General features: G+C 37.2%; 1 protein-coding gene and 1 long non-coding RNA gene across 7 annotated transcripts in view; one reads left to right on the forward strand and one right to left on the reverse strand.

Annotated features, from left to right (window-relative positions):
• LOC127512103 (uncharacterized) overlaps positions 1-16,436 on the forward strand; it is a 42,431-nt gene extending 25,995 nt beyond the window's left edge. Inside the window, exon 3 of the long non-coding RNA XR_007930127.1 lies at positions 15,907-16,436. This is a non-coding gene — a long non-coding RNA (uncharacterized LOC127512103). The remainder of the gene's footprint in view (positions 1-15,906) is intronic.
• The window catches only part of lrba (LPS responsive beige-like anchor protein), a 259,976-nt gene that overhangs the window by 122,599 nt on the left and 114,565 nt on the right, over positions 1-22,812 (reverse strand). For all 6 annotated transcript variants that reach the window (XM_051892487.1, XM_051892501.1, XM_051892479.1 and 3 more), the window contains exon 36: positions 8,745-8,911. In XM_051892487.1, the coding sequence (XP_051748447.1) occupies positions 8,745-8,911 (167 nt within the window). The remainder of the gene's footprint in view (positions 1-8,744; positions 8,912-22,812) is intronic.

A 22,812-nucleotide genomic window follows, 5' to 3' on the forward strand; every position in this document is an offset into this window, starting at 1 on the left:
TTGTCTATATATTGTAATCATGATCACAACTTGTAATAACTGCTTTAATGAGCTCATTGTTTTTTGCATAAATTAATACATGATGTTAACTAACTGCATGATTTGTATTGTCTTAGTACTGGACATTAATTTGGCACAGTCACCTCTAATAACAGATTAGTCTTAACTATAATGTGTAATGCATTTTTCTGAGAAGCCGCTTTGAAACTATATGTATTGTGAAAAGCGACGTACAAATAAATATAAAAAGAATTGAAATTGTAAACAATTTTCACAATCTTAATGTTTTTACTATATTTTTGATCAATAAAATTAGTGGCATTAGTGAGCAGTAAAGACGTCTTTACCTACCTCCAAACTTTTGTACGGTAGTTTATATGAATCATTTTAATTAATTCAAACCATTAATCAGCATATTATGTCATTAGTTTGACTGAATAAAAATTGTAATTGACTGACAGCCCCGATCTGGTGCTCAGGAAACATATCATTATAAATGTAGAAAATCGATGTGTTGCTTAATATTTTTGTGGAAAATGATTTTTTCAGGAATAGAATAGAAATGAATAGACCGTTTTTTTTTTTTTTTTTTTTTTTTGCTGAGAAAATCCTAAATGAACATCATTTAAAGACATTATTGTGGCATTATAAAAAATGGGTTTAAAGTAATTTGTGATTCAACTTCCAGGTAAAAAAAAACACAGGTAGGTGTGACCCAATCAGATTCCTGATCTCAACTGATGCTTTAGCATTTACACCAGACATACAAAGAATATTGCTGAAGTGAAATATTTTTGTTAAGGAATGGTGCAAAATTCCTCCTGATATTTGTGCAGGTTTGTGTCCAGTTGAAACAACCATTAAGTTAAGAAACCTTTAGTTATAATTGTATATAGAACATATAATATAAACTCCAATGTGTTACAATAGTAATTAGAGATAGCCCTGTTTAGAATGTAAGGTTGAGTGAATTCACCCAGTATTTAGTAAACTACACTGATTCTTCTCTCTAGTCTGTGTATCTTCTGCAAAATGAGATTTGTGGATGAAAGCCAGAGCACGGCGGGCTACATGCATGATGGCGTGTGGTGGGAGAGAGGTGACGGAGTGCTTGTGTAGTTTTGGCGAGCAGGACAGCAGGGTGCTTTCATAACAGCCTGAGCATCATTAACCAGTAGGGATGATGTATGACTTGCATTACCTACACCAAATGTGATGACATTAATGAAGCATCTCAAACAGCACCAAATGAGAACCTAAGGTGTGTGTGTGTGTGTGTGTGTGTGTGTGTGTGAGTGAGTGAGAGAGATATATATATGAGAGAGAGAGAGAGAGAGAGAGAGAGAGAGAGAGAGAGAGAGGAATCAGTATATGACTGAGGGGGCAGAATCTTCATCCAGCTATTGTTACATGTGGTAGAATTCAGCACTCCCATGAGAACAGGATTATTTGTGTGATCATGGGACATGAAGGAAGAATGAGGAAGATAATTAGAAATTTACCTTAATATTATATCTTTAATATAGTGGTATTCAACTGATTTTGTTTCAGGATGTCAAGTGTTGGCTCAACACAGTACCATTTTCAGCCCAGGCTCATTAGAAAAACGTACCTGTGTCGACATTTTTGCAAAACGCAAAATACATTGCGTCGTGCACGTTTCGCGACAGTTTCAGAGTAAAATCAAAGACTATAGATATAAAAAGATGGTTCTGTCCTATAGTTATGAATGGGAGAAATTGCAACACGCAATATGGCGAAATACGTCCCGCCTTCTAAGTAAAATAGCCAGTCGCTGACTGATAAAGTCATTGTGTCACTGCAGCTGCCGTTAGAGGCTCCGGTTCCCATAGAAACCTGAGACTCGCGCTTAGGACTGCACATGCGCATTGGCTCGTCTAGTCCGAAAAATAAGCTATTTGAGCATAAGAAACAACATTTATGGGAAGGTTCATGTCAAAAGCTTAATGCTCCACCACGTTTAATAACGTACACATACACTAAACCCTAAACCTACCCGATAGTGTTAACAAAGCAAATGTGACATAAAAACACAATCTTAACCATGGCATTTTAGCTTGTTTTTGAACTTTTGTCTTTGAGCTCTTTTACCGTGACTCGTCTTTTGCGGGATTCGTACCCAAGTTCTTCACATCACAAGTACAATTCTATACCAGCTGAGCTACCAAGCAAGCTTATTACATCAGTAAAACTGAACATATGGAGCTGAGTAAGTGAAGCAAACTCCAAAATATATTCGTTTACAAATCATGCACTATAGTAAAAAGTGTTTTGAGGTCATAACATAATTGTGTAAGGAGCTGTGTGAAAACAAGTCTTTATTGATAATCTGGCCCTGTAATCATAATTGTGTGTGAAAACGATTAAAAGCGCTTGCTGTTTTACTGCCTCTAGTGTTCATTTCTGTTAGAAACTGCAGTGATATGTACGTATTGGTACGCATTTTGCAAAAATTTTGACACAGGTACGTTTTTTTTTTTTCCCAATGAGCCAATGAATTTTGTAATTGTATAAAAAATATGGCAGATGGAACAAATATGAAATCAGTACCAAATGACAGATCAATTTGGTGATGGAAAATAAATATAGAGTTTAATCAGTTTTTAACATCAACAATAAAAGGTGTAAACTTTAAGTTTGCTACTAAAAAGCTGAATTACAATTCTAAGTAACAAGGCGCTAATATTGTTATTGAAGTGTAAAAACTAACAAGCTTTGTTACTACCCAACACTGCTAAGACAGACACAAGTAATCGCACACCAATGCTCTCAAATAGCCCAATCCTGTTACTAGTCCTGAAGTTACAGAAGAAGGAAGCTAAAGTATATTTTATGAAAATATTTATAAAAAAAAAATTACAGAGAAAAAAATGTCTTGGATATTAAAAATGTGTCTTAAAATACTGTACCTAAATAACACATAAACAGCCACACAGTTTGCCATTTTACCTAGAGTATCTGCTGAGCAAACAAGCCTTTGTGAGCATGTTACAGTGCCCAGTGTTCCTCTGCTCCTGATGGGCTGGGCATGAAATGACAAAGCACAGGATAAAATAGTAATGCTAATATTGATAGTTTGTCCATTACAGGTCAGCTAACTGTCCTCCGGAACAGTTACAAAGCTGTTAGTTTCGATTTCACAAGGCCGATCAATACGTGGGCATACTGTTTCAATTTTGCCTGCATTGATTTTCTCTATAACACCACAACCCTGCCGCATTCATCTCTTTGAAAGAAGGGAAGATTTGATTTACTGAAGAAAAATTGGAGCGCACATCACAAAGGTTTCTGCCGGCGTGGGCTCCTGACACAGAAAAGATGGATGTCCCCAGGCAGGGGTGCCTCCAGCCCCGAGGAGCTCCATTAGAGATCACTGGAGCTGCTGCTGGAAATGACTCGCATTAGAGGAGGAGAGAGAAAGAATGAGAGCGAGAGAGAGGGTGTGATGGTGGGAAAAGATGAGAAAGGAAAGTGAGAAAAAAGATAAAGAAAAGAGACAGTGTGAAAAAAGAAGAGAATAAGCAGGAATCTAAAAAACAACTGGCGCTTTTCATGAAGAGAATACAAAACATGAATTATGTGATTTTTGGCCTTTTTCAACAAATGCTCAGCAAATGTGGTGCACAAAAATGACGTTCTGTATTCTATATGTGGTTTTTCCATTTGTGCAACCCTGTTATCATGTATTTAATGTGTACACTGAGTTTAAAAGCACTAATTGGTGGGGTTGTTATCTTCAGGCAAAAAATGTAATTTTTTTGGAGAAAATATTGGTTTGTAATTACTGATCCACTTATATTTACCATAAAGTAAAGAGAAATAGTCTTCCTACAATACATTTGGCAACAGGGTTGAAAGTTTGAGTATGATGAATGCAGACAACACTATAATTTAATGTTACCTATTGGATGCATTCATTTTAATAAAAATCATGCAAAATCATAACGGATAATGCAACGCTATCTCACAACCAATTTGTACGTATTTTACGAGGTGGCTAATTCATACGATTTGTCTAAACCCCAGTGACAGGTAGGTTTAGGGGTGGGTAGAGTTGTCAAAAGTACTGACTTCGGTACCTAGTCGGTACTGAAATTTTAAAAATGTGATGCTTTGAGCGCTGTTGAGTGGATTTGTAAACAACTCTGATTGGCCATTGTGTTGACAAGCTCATCAGATGTGTCAGTGATTGGCTTCAATGATCAACGCTGTAAAAACGTAGTAAAAAGTCATCAATGACGCGTTTTAATATTGATACCGTGGTCAAAAGCACGCAAATTCTGATTGGTTTGGCTTTCGATAGGCTGGACGCCTGCTTTCAAACGCTCCCGCTTGTGCTTTTAAAACACTTTCAAATTCAAAAACCTCTGTGCGCTTTCAAGCGCTGCCGCGCGTTGATCATTGAAGCCAATCAGACATATCGGATGAGCACGTCAACACAATGGCCAATCAGAGGTGTTTACGAATCCGCCCAACAGCGCTCAAAGCATCACATTTTTAAAATTTCAGTACCGAAAGGTACCGAAGTTGGTGCTTTTGACAACTCTAGGGGCGGGGTTAGAGGTAGTTCATTCGTATGAATTCATACGAATTTGGCAACTCGTGAAATACGTACAATTTAGCAAAAAACGTATGAATTCGTATAAGCGAGGTTGTACGAGCGAGATCATACGAATTCGTATGAATTAGCCACCTCGCAAAATACGTACGAATTACCGTCAGATCAGGTTGGATAATGCTGTAACAGGGCTGTACACAGCTAAACTATGTATTCTCTAATTATTTAACCAAAAAAAAAAAAAAAAAAAAAGACAAAGTTTACCTTATTCATTGAAAAGTGCCAACTATTAAACCATAGATTGTGCTTCATATCTGTGACTTTGTGATAAACACTGCAAAAATATTCCCTTCCTTCACACCGTCTATTCTGTATTTCATTTGCTTCTATCTTCCTCATCTTCTCCCTGACAGTGTTTGAGGGCGTGGAACTGCTCTGAGCGCAGTAGCAGAGTGAATTTCCATGCTACATTAGTCCTACTATCAGAATGCAATGAAGGAGAATATGAGAGGAAGACTCATCTGTCCTGCGAGACTCCCACTCCCACTCCTCCTCCTCTTCCTCCTCTCTATCATCTCTCTTTCGGCCAGCCACTTTACTGGTGTGTCATCTACATGAGAGATCATCTGTCTTTTGCCCCAAATAAACATGACCACACGAAAAAGAAAAAAAAAAAAAAAAAAAAAAAGAGGGAGAGAGAGGGGAATGACAGGCGGCCAAAAGAAAGAAAAAAATGAATGCTGTCAGCAGCCTCATTTGTGGGCACCATGTTCATTTTGTCTGGTTTTGGCAGACGCTAGCGCCACATGTTCACCTGCGTCACCAGACAAGAGGGTGGTAATAGATGGACAGGTGGATGCAGCTGTCTGTCAATCGGAGATCCAATCAAAAATGAAACGACACGGACAGTGCAGAATGGGACCGTCCCAGATCAGCAAGTGGAATGTGTGTGTGTATGTGTGTGTGTTGGTATATATGTGTGCCTTTTCTTTGTTTGCCGAAGTGCAAAGCCCCATGGACCTCTCTGACAATGCCTTCACAAGCAAGAGAGGGAGGGAGCATGTGAGGAATGAAAGCAGGAGAGAGAGAAAATCACCTAACACCTCAACTCTCCAGAGGACGGGGCTGCTGTAAGCTGGATATTAAGACACAAATTGCATTCAGGCGGGTCAGTAGGTGTCAGATGATATTAGATGCCTGCCATGAGGAAACAACAACTACCATCAGCCAGGGAGGAAAATAATATTTTCATTTTCAGCCTTTTATTGAATGGAAACTTTGGGGAATACGTCTTTATAGGGGGGAGCTAGCGGGCTTGCAAATTTAACACTCCCAACAAAAGGGTGTAATCATGGCAGCTGAGTGCCCTTTGAGGGATCTGATTTCATTTTCATGAAGGTGAAAAACAAGGTTTCGCTGTGTGTGTGTGTGTGTGTGTGTGTGTGTGTGTGTGTGTGTGTTGTCTCTCAACGCTTCAATGCTGTTGTTTTCTTTTGTTATCTTTAACGGTGAAAGTGTGTCATTTCTAATGGTTTTACAGCAAAACCAATGCAAACAAGTGGCAATCTCTATAAATATGGTACACTTTGGTGTCTCATGAATTTAAAAAAGCATTAGAAGCACAAATCCCATGGTTTTATTGTGGGAACTAATTGATAACTATAGTCTAGTAAAATATCATCTGAATTTGGCCTTTCAGATCTCTTCTTACAAGGTCTTGATGTTCTTGACAAGCTGTATCCAACAACTAATATTACACTGCATCATCATATTGACAATTTGTGGAAATGACTAATTTATTGTTGTAAAATTTTTAAAAAGTTCATTAAAAAAATATTCCACATTTTGCATACAAGTTTTGCTTTTGCAAAAACTAAACTAAAAATTAACATTTGCTCTGAAATGCTAGCTCCCACCAAGTAATAGTTTAATGTATACTAAATTTGCAACTCTGTTATCCATTGCAGATATTTTTACTTGATAAACATTGTGTAATTATGATGATTATTCATTGTTTATCTTAATAAATGTTCAACAGTTTCAATCACTATTTTTTACCCTTTTTATGGTAATTTCCAAGTGAATTACTCCCTCCCACCTTTACAAACCATGATAGGAACTGAAATAAACCAAACGTAGTCATGCAGCTGCAAGTTGCATGTTGCATTGTGTGTCTGTGTGTGTGCGTGTTAGTGTGTGTCCCTTCTTTTACTTCCAGATGTTGTTCTCTCTTCTGTAGTTACCGATCCCCAACTCTCCAGCATTTTTGCCCATGACCTTCTGGGTAATTGAGCAGAAGTATTGATGTAACAGCAGGGTCTGATTGTGATTTATTAAACACACTCTGAGACTGTGCCAGCGTCACCATGCGCCCATCGCATGCTATTACAAAAGTCATCAATAGCCCAGCTACATAAAGGCTAGTAATGGGGAGAGAGCCAAGAGAGAGAACAGAGCACTCTGCCATTATATGACTGCAGAATACTGAGGAAAGAACAGAGAGAGAGAGAGCACCAAAACAAACCGCAGACAGGTCTCAATATCTCCAGAGAACACATTTTGTTAGGAACACAAAGGACAAAAAAGAAAAAAGTAATTGAACTGTGTAGCCAATGAGCTTCTTGGGCAGCAAACTGGATTAGAGAAAACCAGTGCATGTCTGCATCATTAACGGATATTTCTGTGTGTTTACAGAAATAAATGTGGCTCCTTATGTTTCCTTCAGTAATGGCCAGGTAAAATTCACTGGCTTTCATCCCATTCCAACAGCAATGCATCATGCACAGAAACTGAAGCAATAAGACATAACCCAGGCTCAGAACCATGACCATAGGACTCCATTAGAGCCCATAATGGGCGGAAAGAGGTTTAGCCTATCATGAGAGAGGTAAATAATACAAGGTCTAATGGTTATGGATGATTTGGTATGGGGTACAGTAGGATGCAGGTATACTATAAAACAGAGGTGAGCTGAATTGTGGTTGGAAAAGACGATAAGCCCATCACTATAGACTGATGAAAGTCTGTTCACTGACTGTTTGCATACAAGCACAAAATAAGGATATATACTGATATTGACAATAACCGTGATACCTTAATGCTGAAACGTTAAACGAGAAAAGTAGAAGTAGTTGTTCTTTTTGGATTCCGTAAAAAAGACGGGGTGTTAGACAACCCAGTCTACATGAATAGCAATCTCTTCAAAATGTTCTATAGATATCATGATCCACCAAATTGGTCCATCAAAGTTAAAGGATTAGTTCACTTCAGAATTAAAATTTCCTGATAATTTACTCACCCCCATGTCATCCAAGATGTTTTTCTTTCTTCGGTCAAAAAGAAATTAAAGTTTTTGAGGAAACCATTCCAGGATTTTTCTCCATATAGTGGACTTTACCAGAGTACAACGTGTTGAATGTCCAAATTGCAGTTTCAGTGCAGCTTCAAAGGGCTCTACATAATCCCAGCCAAGGAATAAGGGTCTTGTCAAGTGAAATGATCGGCCATTTTCTAAAAAAAATAAATAAAAATTTATATACTTTTTAACCACAAATGCTCGCCTTGCGCTACTCCTTGATGCGCCACGCATTACATAATCACGTTGGAAAGGTCACACGTGACGTAGGCGGAAGTACCAATCCAGTGTCTACAAAGCGAATGTGCAAAGACCAAGTCAAACACCCTTAACAAAAAGGTAAAACAACGATGTCAGACAATTTTGACGTTGAAGGAAAACGTTGAGATGAAGTTTTTCGCCCTACCGCAGTACTTCTGCCTACGTCACGCGTGACCTTTCCAGCATGATTACATAATGTGTGGCGTATCGCAGAGCAGTGCAAGACGAGCATTTGTGGTTAGAAAGTATATACATTTTTATTTTATTTTTTAGAAAATGACTGATCGTTACAAGACCCTCATTCCTCATCTAGGATCGTGTAGAGCCCTTTGAAGCTGCATTTAAACTGCAATTTGGACCTTCAACCCATTGTACCCTGGTGAAGTCCACTATATGGAGAAAAATCCTGGAATGTTTTCCTCCAAAACCATAATTTCTTTTCGACTGATGCAAGAAAGACATAAATATCTTGGAAGACATGGGGGTGAGTAAATTATCAGGAAATTTTAATTCTGAATTAAACTAATCTTTAAATGACTGCGGTTGTACCTGAAACCAGAGCAGCCCCAAGCACCGTGCTTGTCTGTGAGGATGTTTACAATCTTCTGGATGAGCTGGGTGGACGTGACGTGATCCCGGTACTTGGCGGCCCTGATCAGGTGATCGCACATCTTCTCCTCATCACGTTTCTCAGCGGCATACTGAGCACACTGCGACTGCAGAAAGAAGAAAACAGCCCTTGTGAGTCATCACGCTCTTATACTCATTCATTCTTTTTTAACAATTAACAAATTAAACCTTTAATTCAAATTATGTATTTCAATTATCCTTATTTAAAAGCTACTATACAAAACATGTACAGTATAATACCTATCACATTCAAACAAGTTACTTGGAGGCACACGTGTACTCCTGTGCTACATTTACCTGAGAAGAATGCTGTCCATCAGACTGGGTGTAGAAACAAAGCACACTACATCATTAGAGTGTGTGTTGACGCCTGAGTGTGCATGTGCATGTGTGTGTGCGGTAACTCCATACACACAGGAAACAAATGGAACTCTGGGTCATTTCCAGCCCGTTGTCACAGTGATTAATAACACTGGACATGTATTTGCTAATGCCTTTGGGCTACGCTAAAAAATGTAGAAACTACCCATAATACACGTTGAGACATTTTTCTTTGTCAGAATTTGTTATCAGAAAAGCCTTTGAACTCAAATGCAATCCTTTAACAAAGCACCTCACACTGTAAATATCACTTTGATAAAACTTAAATTTTGTTTTTATCTGTTCGTACCAAAGTAGAAGAGTAAATGAATAAGCCGTCCTTTGTGAAAACCAATGTCCCAATCAGAATCAATAAATCAAGAGATGAGCAACAAAGCTAGTGAGATGCTGGTACAAAATCAACCCAGAATAAACGAAAACAGCCCACAAAGCACAAAAACAACACGGCTTCGTTTTTCCCTCCATGCCTCTTATCTGATTCTGATGCAATGTCTAGCAAACAGCAATCAAGCGGAAAGGTTACAGCAACCACTAGAGCTTGTTTTAATGTAATTCCCTCTGCTTCATCCATTGCGTGTTATGGCCCTAAATTAAATTAGCCTTGGACAGCACCCATCTCAGACAACAAATACAGTAAAGGCAGCGGTCTGGTGTGGCAGCGGCGGCAGACGTAGAAGCCTGCCTCGGCAAAGTTAGTGGTAAACGCTCCAAAGTGCCTTCTAATGGGCCCTCCTCTCCAATTTGAGCATCGACTCTTCATGTATGACAGAAAATCCATAGAGATAAATCACATTAGGGAGGCTTCCCTCTCCTAATTATCAATCTGTGTCTCATTTCGCTGTTCTTAACTCTGCAGTGACCTTAAAGCCATGAGAAGAGGATGGCGGCATAAAAGAGAGATAAAAGGTAAAGGGTGAATGTTTAAATGTGAACCTATTTGGATGTCTGGCGTAACAAAAGAGCGGGAATAAAAGAATGGAAAGAAAGACAGCAATTTGTCTCTGTTAAGTGTGGAAGGTCACGTCTGGGTAAGAAATGGAAAACTCTAGATGGGTAACATTCGTTTTGATGAAAGAATGGAGGAAAAAAATTAGAAAAATGGTTCACAATATAACATGTTTTGACCACAATAACAAGTGCACAGAGATTATTAATGACGGTTATGCAACTGAGTACTTATAAATATTGTAACTGTAATAATATAATATTATTCTGATGAGACATTCTTAAGTTTAATCTCTGAAGCACGTGAAATATGTAAAATTTGTAGAATTAACTGAAATAAAAGTTTATCAGAATAGCTTCAGAAACAAAGAGCAATTATCCATATTTTTTTTCATCGTTCCCTTCAACGAGTGATTAACACATTATTAATTAGCTGTCATGAGTTCAAACACTTTGGCATAAACAGGCACTTTATCAACTAGTGTCAACGGCACCAAATCCCTGAGCTCCATAATGGGCTTAGTAATTTTCATGAACTTCCTGACAAATGGCTTCCTTGCAGCTGAAATTACAGGCTGAATTATAGGAAACATTCAGGTGAAATACATAGCGGTGACATTATCATCACGTTTGGGGCTGTAATTCTGTAGTGACATCATAAGACTTTTGGAAACCCTACAAGGTGAACTTAATTCAAAGGGTCTTGCACATGTTTGGCAGTCCGTTGAAGGGGGAACCACAATCTCCAGTCACAGTGCAGTTGAAGTACAAACCATAGCGGCAGAAACAAAACCATGAAAGTAATGTGTTTATGACTTCAGACAGAGTAATAATCCACATCTCCAAATGTTCTGTGTTCTGGGGAACTGAATCGGACAGGGTCAGCACTCATTTTCTTCAACGGACTACACCCATTAGAGCCATATTATTACAAAGAGAAGAAAAAAAAAAAAAAACTGTATCGTCTACAGTAGTCTAAATCAATTTAGTCAGCATTGCAATAAAAGGTCAAAATAAAATGCATACATGCATTTTTTGAGTGTAACCAAAGCAACCGAATTAAAATATTATAAAATATTTAAATGTATTTATTCAAAATACATCAAAATAGAGCTGTTAAATTTTATAAATGTTTTTTGTTTTTTTTCTGATCTGTATGATTTTTAAAAACGTTAAAAAAGTAATTATCCAGTAACGGATCATCTATTTACTAGAATATGATTGAGAAAGACTCTTCATGGGTAATTTATTTATAAATCAATCGTGGTAGTGACATTTAACAAAAATAGTCATTTACATTTGTTTGCATGTTAAATTTGAAATCATCATTGTGGGTGAAGCTCAACTTCTTGGGAAAAAAAAAAAGTTTGCGTTTGCAGTTTGCAGAGCTTACTAATTGTATGTTGGAGTTTTTATTACAAAATAAATAAATAAATAATAATAATGTATTTTATATATATTTTATAACATTATTATATATATATATATATATATATATTATAAAATATATACATAATATATAATATACAATATATTATACTGTATTTTCTGCATGTTTCCTCTTGGAAAAATTGTAGATGTAAATGAATGAACAACACATTTTACAAGTGTGGTATTGCCCTTCATGTCTTCTGAGAAAAGGTAATTGGCTTCTGAAATCTTCTGAATGTGTGATGCTGCATCTACGGCAATAGGTGTCGGTATAAAATCCAGGCCTACTGTGGTACAGACCAGCGGAAAACAAAAATCACTCTTAAATAATCTCTGCACGTTCAGAATTTATAGCTAAAAAAGCACAATAAAATAACCATGACTCTCCTATTTACCAATGAAAGCAGATCCCAGCATTTGTCTGTAACAACATATGAACAATCATGGACAGCAGTCTTACCCTCTCCTCCCTAAACAGGGTAGCAAGGTTAAACAAAATAATCATCATCTGCCAGGAACCAGAACTCATTATGTTCCATCAGTCCCCGTGTATGTGAGTTAGTTAGTGTGACACGACATGGCCAGGTATGCATGTAAGTCTACACATTACATACACAGTGAAGGGTTTGCGGTGTTTCTTCTAGAACGAGTCTAAGCAGTGAAAACAGTGGGGATCTTGTTAAACTGCTTGATTTGCACTCTGTTGACAGTGAAGTACACAGCACCGTGACTATCATCTTTCTCCCCTCGCCAGTCCCTCCCTCAGGGTTTCATTTACACCAGGAAACTGTCCTACTGATGCCTCCGTCCTTGCAGCATCTGAGGGAATGCAAATACAGTGCGGAGGATATGCATGCATCGTTCAGAGAAACAAAATGAAAAATGAAGAAAAAAAAAGTGCGTATGCCATGTCATTCGGCCAATCAAATCCGAGAGATTTTCATTGCACTTGATCTTTTGACCCACTTTCTTTCCGAATTTAAAGTCACCACATAAAAATTGTAGCCAAGGGAATTCAGACAAAAGCAAGCCAGGAAAGCGAAAAGTGACAACCAAGAAAAATGAAGGCTTAAAAGTACAATAGCGAACAAAAGTCACAGAATGACAAAGGCTGACAGGCACTTCAATTCCGGAGCGATACTGCTGTCAGCCAACGCCTCTCTGTATTGATTTCCCTCCATCCCTTGTTCCCTCGGCGATAGATGGAGCAGGAATCTAGTGTGAAGCAACTAGAGAAAGAGGAAAAAATGTTGCTGCCCCCCCCCCTCCTTTTCCAGAGTCAGGGTGACCATCAAGGTTAACACAGGTGCAACAACTTATCAAAGTATCTCTGGCTTCTCTCTTCCCCTTTTCTCCTTCCTTCATTTCGTGCTTTTAATGGACTAGTCACAATGCGTAGATGGCAGATTCTTCATCTTTCCTCCCACCCCCTCTCCAAAAAAAAAAAAAAAGAAGCATTTCTTTGGTTCCATTACTCTACACGGGCCACGGGCAGCTGACTCCTGCAACTTCAAGGTCACGCCGTGTGAGAAATTGTAGGAATTAACTGTCCTTTTGAGGTGAAAAATAGTCAAATGAAGGAGATGTGCGGCGAGTGAAAAATGAACACGTCTGCTGGAAGTCGGCGAGGAGCAGGTGTGGATGAATGTGAATGCAGGATAATGTTTTTACTTCTGGTAAATAAAAGAAACGCATATGGTTCTGAACCTATTAAACAACAGATTATGAACAGAGTGCTACTGTTGGGAAGGTGATAACAGGGCAAATAAACAGTCTGAAATGATATCTTCACAAGGAAGAAAAAAAAGAAAGGAAAAAATATATATATATTTTTAATAAAAAAAAAAAAAAAAAAAATATATATATATATATATATATACACACATACACACACACACACACACACATATATATATATATATACACACACACATATACATATATATACATATATATATATACACACACACATACATACAATAATGATGTGTTTAAAGAAAGGCAACAAATTAAATATTATTTTGGTCATACCAGTAAAACATATGTGACCCATGCAGGAAAATGAGTCAGAATGAGCACTGACTAATTACAGGCTACAGGCAAAACAAGTCAAAAAAGGCCAATTTTGGTCGAATTTGAGGTTTTCACAAAAATGAGTTCATTAAGCACTCGTCTAGTGATCTAAATGCTTCAAATTCCAATTAAACAGCTAAAAGTATGTTTTATATCTTTATCTATGTTTTCTGAGAGGAGTACCTTTCCTTTGTCCATGAAAAGTGCCATTTTCCTCTGCTCGCTTCACCACTTCACAAGCAGCATTCCAACTTCGTGAATATTCATAGCGAATTCTCAATGGCATGAGTCTGAACCAATGAAAAGTTATTTTTTGAACTCATGCTGATGTAAACAAATTGATCTTACTCATGCTGACTGATAGACCCGAAGTGTGCACACAAAGACGCCTCAGACAGCGCCAGATCCCGATATACACATATAAAAAGAATTAGAGTATTTCAAAATATTGAAGTAAAATATTGGGAAAAAAGTTGAATACATATTTTTCCTATAGATATTTGGTTTTGATGAGGTGTGTGCCAAATTTAGTGTGATTAACAGGGATTTTAAGGTATGGTTGCTAGCTGATTTTATTTTGGAACCTACAGAAAACTTTAACTCGATGTTTCTCAAAATTGACTTCTATCGACTTCAAACAGGTGAAGCTCAGTCATTTGTTCTCTGATTCCAACAAATCATACATCATTTTGAAAGTTTTTACTAATAGAGATTGTGAAAATTTGCTCACTGCAACTCACTTTGCCAGCACAGGTCACATACAATGTTGAATGTGTTAAATAATGTTCTTGGTGTTCCCTTTCTGTGACAGGGTGGCCCAAAAATAAGCTACGAGAGTTTATATTAAATATACCAGATACAGTTTATTGTCTAACCAAAATACCAATAATATACAGAAAAAAAGATGCATAATGCGGGACTAAATTCTAAACAATCCTGAAATACACAGTGACTCTTATTTTGAAATGTCTTTACTATTTCCAATTGCTCATTCAAACAGATGAGGGAGATAAAATATGCACCCTTACAACCATCTACAACATATTATAATATATACACCATTAAGTAAATATTATCATAATTCATCAACAGTAGATTATAAGCATTCACTTGGCATAAGTGTGCAGTATTCATTGATTCAAACTGCTCCAAATTCATTGATTCAAACTGCTCCAAAACTGCGAGCCTGTAGAACGTGCAACAACGCAGTGTTTTTAATATGAACTTGCAGCGCTTAAATTTATTTAAATCAAAGTCATCTGAATTTTAGTTCACGTTAGGCCGTTTCACGGTTCCTTTTTTTTTCTTCCCCAAACTTAAGACCTCTTAAAATGAGAATTAAGACTTTTGTTGTTTCAGTTAAGATATTTAAGACAGTTTATGGCCTTAATTTGAACAAACTAATTTATTTAAGACTGAAATAATGCCACTTTTTTGTAATGTCTAATCACAATAATGCAATGTCTAAGCAAATATTGATTAATCGATCAATCAAACCGCATATCAAATAATTAAAATGATTAAAAATTTCGTCTGTGTAAGCCCTCAGTGTTCTCAGTGTGAGAGTGTAGTGAGAACTACTAGAAGCAGAAGGGCTCTATTCACGAGAGTGTCATGGACGACATACAGTATAACGACCTGCTGCACTGCCATCACCTGGGGAATTAATTAAAGAAAAATGAAGAGAGGGAAAGAGCAAGTATGCCACAAAGCCATTATTTGCAGAAAAGATAGCATTTACGGTGAAGCTAAAGGATAGCTGCTGGCTTATCAAAGGGCACAAGTATAACCTTACTGAAGCTCTAAGTACACATCATTTCTTAGATTTGCTTTTGTTTTGTTAGTACAGATAACTGTCAGAGGCTGGAGGATTAGTGAACATGCACGCTGGAATAATACGAGGTCATGAGTCTCATTTCGTAGTTGATATCATTAACTCCTGTTCTCCTCTTACAGAAACACAGACACTAAACGCTAATGAAGTGACCCATCACCTCTCTTCACACACACTTCAGTCGGAAGTCAACTCAATTACACTACATCACTTCAAGATCAAGTGAAAGCTAACAAAAAAAAGCAAGAGAGTGAAAGAGAAAACAATGACCTCGTTCTATCACATCTGAAAGATCTGGCCCTGTGGCCCAGTATCCTCTACATTTCATTTCTAATAAAGAAAGACTCTCATTAAAGAAGGAAGTCACTCTCTCTCTCTCTCTCTCTCTAAATCTGTCCTTTCTTTTCTCCCTCACAGGTATCGGCCGCCATCGTACAGTTGTTACCGGAAAAATCTTTTCCGTATTAGAGATCCTATTAGAAGGAGAACACTAAAAGATAATTGGATTTCCAGCGGTTATCTCTGTGTCCGTCAGGACCCTGCTGTCCCTGTAATCTCACTCTCAAGGGGTAAAGATAACTCAATCCCAGAGAGGATGGATGAGTGTGTATGTGTGTGTGTGAGACACAGAGACAGGAGGGGAGCGGGGGAGTGTATTAAGGCATATGTTATCCATCTAAGTAATAAAAATGTGTCTAAATCACTGGTATCCACCATCATCTCTTCTGGTGGATTTGAACCCTGACAGAGAACAAACATAAATTTATTTTTATTTCCTAAATAATTCACAGACTACAGAATGCACTTGAACAAAGGCTGTCTTCAATGCTGCCACCTTTCTCCTAAGACCCATTCCTCAAATGAACAATACACTATACGTAGAGGTCCATGATTCACATACAAGCATGATGTTATTGAATAATGTTCAATAAAATTGACTGTTTTCAGACCTGTAGTTTGTTTGCTTTGTTCTGAAACATACAATAAACTGTCATAATGTTGCATTTTATCCTTGGTTTAGTTTACAGTGAACCACAGATGATGACTCCTATGATCTACCAGGTACGCTTCATGGTTATCATAGGGATTTTGGTTATTTTTGGTCTCTGGAACAGATTGAAATGGAACCGGATCCGAGTGTGGTGTTCTACTAAGGGAGAAAACACATCTGAATCAAATCCTCCATATAAACTAAGTGTAAAAACACTGTAATGCATCTAGATGAGATTCATTTTCTAAACAATGTTTGAGTTACAATTATTAACAGAGGAACTATGATTTCATGTCCCGATTCTGACAAGACTGGGATTTACACAGCTTTTACTAATATGGAAGTGTCTACTGTCTGAATGTGGCCATTACGGAGACTCATGTGCTCTGGATGCATAACAAAACCCAATGAAATAAACAACACCTGTACATGATTACATTATAACATTAGGTATTTAATAGAGGGGAAGGAATTTAGACTAAGATCAAACCTGTCACTAATATAAATGTTCAATCTGAGTAGTTTGTGATAGTAGTTTATTACTAACAGCTTGCGCCACTGCAAATCCTCTATTGGCTTTAAAAAACTACTGTCGGGATTTACTAAAGACACGCATTGGAAAATTAGTGCTGAAAAGGCATGGACTGAGTTGTTTTTGCAGCTGACCTTATTGCATATGCATTTGTAAGAGTTTCCCTTTCAGACGCAAAATTTATGGGAGGAGAGTATTTAAATGAATCACGCAATGCGATTTACTAATATCTGAGCTAGTCAATTTACTGGTTTTTATTTGCGCCATTATTTAACACCCAAAAAAAAGCATGTCTTAACCCATTTTGCGACATGGCTGCATTTCTTGCTACTAGGAGGAGACACCGCAGAGAACAGAGAGCGTTTGGTAGAAGGGAGAAAATATTTTCCACTCGTATTAATTTCTTTGGAATGCCAGAGGAAGACGTTATCCGAACATATCATTTGCCAAGCCATGCTGGCTTTTATATATGTATATGTGTGTGTGTGTGTACACGTTTGTCAGATTACATGTAACAAGTTGTGCCTGTGTCGACCCGCACCTGATGAGCATCAGCTCCGCTTATTTGCGACCCAACGCTAATTTGCACTGCTCTTGGAAGATTGCGCTGGTCATTATCTAAATGATTTGACTGCATCTGTGTTCTTTAATTTGTGCATCAGCAGTAGATCACACGCAAAACTTGCCACTCCCATCGGCGCAGTTGTGGAATTGCGCTCTTGCGCTAATTTGCCCCGTTTAGTAAATCTAGCCCTATGTATGTATGTATGTATTCATTTATTTATTCATTCATTCATTCATTCATTTATTCATTCATGTTTTTTTTTTGTTTTGTTTTTTTACAGATGTTGTGCTATCATTACCTGAAATTTTATTTAACTCAGAAAGTTGTAAATCCTGAAAGAAGGTGCACTAGGCAGTAAATCTTAGAAATTAGCTAATAATTTAGGTTTATTCGCAGTATTCAACAAAGCAAGTTCTAAATAAATGAGAAGCAATGTGGAAAAAAATAATAACACCATAATTACAGACATTTCTGTTGGGCAGGATTAGATTTCTCAGAGGACCCCTGAGCCAAAAAACAGCAGGTAATTTTCTCACTAATTTTACCTAGGTTGAATGAGAAAAACACAGATGTGAAACACAAATTAACCTAAACTCCTTAAGGAAAACTAGCCCTGTTTGAATATAGCTAAAGTGACATAACTGTTGATCACAGTCAACTAACAGGTAAATTATCATTGTTCTAAATGTAGCCAAGGCTACAGCATTAGACCCAGTAATTCATGAATGAAACAATGTTTAAAAAAAAAAAAAAAAAAAAAAAAAAAAAACTTTTCCGAACATTCTGGTTCTCATATGTCTCATATTTCATGCTGTTCCCTTAAATATCCAAATCCTGTGCAAACTACTCTTCAGGATGGAGAGGCAGTGCGATTCCCCCAGGGGCATCTTTCACTGGCCTGTTATTTTTATTGTGGCCGTGCAAAATGAAACCAGTGGCTCATAGAAGATGGCAAGAGCCGGAATGGAGGAAAATCAATACAGCAATATCAGTGCTGCACTTATCGGAGGCTTACTGCTTTTCAGGGGTCACAGAGGAGCAACTATATCTAAGTGAAGGGTTTCAATACTGAGATAGATTCTTGATAAATCTGTGCTATGTACAGACATCTAGTGAGAAAATACACTTAAAAGGAATTAATAAATAATTGAACTTGATGTATCCACTTCTGTTTTTCAGTTAATTTTTTGTACTAAATTCAGGATTTTTCTACGAACACCCTGGATGAGACAGACCTACAGTTTGGGAAGCACAAACTTAATCATTGCCTTTTTTTTTTTTTTTTTTAAACAAGGCCCTTATCAATGTGTTCCATAACCATCACATTTAACTGTGACCCAACTAACCATGGCCTACAGTAATTTGCCCTTCCCTCAACAAATGACTGTACATGTAGCCAATGTTCTCCTTCAGAAGATTCCCAGCTATCTGCTGGCCTGTCCAACAACAGTTTCTCTTATTAAAGTAGAGTTTGGGTCAATGGAGCACCACAGTGTATGGTTTTCGTCATGGAAATCTTCTGACTTTAGACTCGGAGTGACAAAATATGGCATAATATGGCCTAGTCATGTGAAACAGTCTGAGTGAATAACCCTGCTTCACAAGAGAACAGCATTATGGGAGATTTCAAGTTGAGAATTTAATAATACTGTGGCCTTTTATTCATGTAATGTTGAGGGCATAGTTTCAACATTTTTAAAATGGATATATTTAGCTGAAGAGTGTAACATCTCAGTGTATTTTTAGCATTTTATATTAGCATCCAACTAATATGCCTGACATTGATTATTGGTGCATTTTTCCACACATTTGGCAGAATATACAGCAGCATTTCTGAGAATAATACATTCTGCACCATGCTGTGAGTGAGGCTGGAAAAGCAGAAAGAATCGGACCAGAGGGGCCAATTAGAGTGAAAAAGGAAAGCTAAGCATGTCCCTAGAGTGCGGCCGTCCTCCACTGAGCGTCTGGAAGAATTTGGCCAATCCTGGGAATTTGGGGCAGCGGGAATGATGAGAAAGGGTGTTCCGAGGTTCCCTCTAAATGTCACTGTGAGGTAAGGAAGCTTGTTTAAGCAGGGTATATTCAACCAATACTGCCAGCTTTCAGCTGTTGTACAGGGCACATGCCTGCAGGCACTCTGTAGTGTTGAGTGTTACTGCTGTAATGGCTGTGTCATTAAATCTGTTGTCATTAACAGTGTTGGGGGTAACGCATTACAAGTAATGTGAGTTTTTTCCAAGTAACTAGTAAAGTAACGCATTACTTTTAAATTTATACCAAAATATCTGAGTTATTTCTTCAAATAAGTAATGCAAGTTACTTTGTTTTCCCATTTATTGACTGTTGAGTCATGTTGAGAAAATTGTGAGTAAGTGCAGAGGTGTTGTATGTTGTATAAACATGGTTATTGTAGTTCTAGACTAAATGTGAGCATTTACTCATCTCACTTGAAAAAAGCAGAATGAAGGAATGAATGAATGAATAAATGTATAAAGACTGTGAAATGCACACTCAGAATATTATATAAATCTGCAATAATTAAATATGTTAAATAACACAAATATACTTTATGTATTTAATCTCACTTTATTAACCAATGTCTTTGCTGCTGACCTTTGATGATCCAGTTCAACTATACGAATAAGCAAAAGTGACTTAAGTTAAACATCACATGTGCTGAACTTTCTCCTCCTCTCCTCCTCCTCCGTTTTGAGTGGGTCGTGGAGTGTGCAGTCAAAGAAACAACAATAACGTTTTTTTTTTTTTTTCTGAATTGAGACTTTTATTTTGGAAAAAAAAAAAAAAAAAAAAAGTGCCTGAAATCTGTTGGCCCTTCTTGTAAGACGCATTTAAATAAAGAGTGCTTGAAAAAAACAGTATCTGCAGTCAGATGAGATGTTGTGAGGCTATATGTCAGTGTCATTATTCTAACGTTATTTTCATAACTTGTTACAAAATAAAGTCTCTCACCTCAGAAAAACTAAACTTTCCTGTCTTGCCAGATGTTAAACTGTGCTTGTAGCGCAAAATAAATTATGAGAATGCAATGTCATAGTTATGTTGTCAATTAGTAAGACATGAAAATAATAAGTTACGTTGCTTGTAATTCGTGTGTTAGCTGGGAAGGATTTGTATCCAGGTATGATGCTCATTCTATTCATCAGGAACAGTGTCCATATTATGTTCCATTACCAGTTACTGTTAGTACTGTGTATTTACCATGGTAACTGTTGTTTCCGTAACCCCAATATACCACTTAATTTTGTATATTTTTAAATGACTGTGGTGGCTCAAACCAATTAACTAACTTTATCGTATTAACAAAAACTAGTTTGGGACTGCAACTTAATAGCCTTGCCTTATACTGTTTATTCATCATTTAGTATTAGTCATATTCTTACAATTCATGTGTATGTTCAGTAAAGTGGGACAGTACTTGTATGTGTCAACCATTTTTGTGAAATAAATCTGCGTGGTTTTTAAAAGCAAATGTATTATAATTTTTATGAATTAGGTTAATTTTGTTTAAAGTGGGTCACAGCCTAATGACTATGGGAAAATGTGGGTCCCATGGAGAACCACTGATATAGAGCTCACAACTAGGAAAAATTCAACTCTGTTCCTGCGGTGGCAAATAATGTGATTCTGATTCTTTGAGCTGATAATGACAACTGGAGGATCAAGTGTGGGAGTCATAACTCTTTTTTTTTTTCCTTTTTTTTTTTTCTAAAAACAGTGAGACGTTGGGCGAAGTGTTTGAGGGAAGCTGCCAAAATAAGTGTATAGGCCAATCACATACAAAACATGACCCTAACAAAGCAGACTACTGCAGAACCTTTCATAGACATGATACATGATCTCTTTCCCCGATTTTACATGTTTACTTTTAATACTGTACTTCAAATGTTTTCCTCTCATAGTTTCAGTTCAGAGACCCTGCCTTGAACCTTTCTGAAAGCATAACATTTTACAACTGGAGGGTGGGAGATGTTGAACAGAGCAGAGCCCACTCCGCCTTTACACTGTCACATCCTGCCCCAGTGCCAGACAGAACCAGAGGGAGGGATGGGAAACGAAAGGAAACTAGAAATGAAGGTGCTGTATTCCTGTCACTGGTGAAATTCTCACACAAAGGGAGCACAACAGGCAGAACATGAGTCCGAGGGGAATCGTGGGGGGAAAAAAGGAGCAGGTAGACCGAAATGGAGAATGATGGGAGGAATGAGAACGCGAGACTGCAGTGATAAAAGAGGTGATGTGTGTGCGTGTTTGGCGGGGCAGCAGTGGAGGAATGCCCCATGGCTGTGCTATAAGGAATAAATCAACTGTGCTGCTATGTTTTGGTAAGATACATGCCAAACGCAATCTCTCTAGCCAAAGCTTGAAACCTTCTTCCATATAAGTTGTGTTTGAAAAGAAAACATTTGTTCTCCCTCACGTTGGCAGCTTCTCAGTTCCGACAGACAAAACTTTTTTAATATCCTCACAGGGGCTTAACAATTTCATTAAATCTTACAACAGTTTTTTAAAATTGTAAATCAACCCTGAAACAGAATACATCTGCATAAAGTGAAAGTGGCTTGTTTGTACAATATGTCAAGAAAATTTAGTTATTGCTTCACTCAGCTGCAGCAGAAGTCTTCAAGATCCCATGAAATGAATCGACTTACAATTTTTTGTTTCTGCGTTGATGTATTTCCTGTTGAAACAGTAAGTTGGGGCAGGACATATCGAAGGGACTGTCCTTTTTATATGCTAATATTCAAAAATTTGGGGTCAGTAAATTTTTTTAAAAGAAAGTAAAACTTTTATTCAGCAATAATGCATTCAACTGATTAAAAGTGACTTTGTTTCAAAAACCTATTTCAAATAAATGCTGCTCTTTTGAAATTTTCTAATAATCAAAGAATCATTAAATAAATGTATTAAGTTTTTCACAAAATAGTACACACAACTGTTTTCAACATTGATAAAAAAAACGAAACGTTATTTGAGCTTCAAATCTGCACACTAGAATGATTTCTGGAGGATCATGTGTCATTGAAGACTTAAGTAAAAATTGAGCTTTGACATCACAGGAATAAATTACATTTTAAAATATAATAAAAAAAAATTAAACAATTTGAACTGTAATAATATTTCACAATACTACTGTTTTACTGTAATTTGATCAAATAAATCCAGCATTGGCGAACATAAATACTTCTTTCAAAAACATTTTAAAATCTTACC

The sequence above is a fragment of the Ctenopharyngodon idella genome, chromosome 1 (assembly GCF_019924925.1).
Source record: "Ctenopharyngodon idella isolate HZGC_01 chromosome 1, HZGC01, whole genome shotgun sequence".
Lineage (NCBI taxonomy): Eukaryota > Metazoa > Chordata > Actinopteri > Cypriniformes > Xenocyprididae > Ctenopharyngodon > Ctenopharyngodon idella.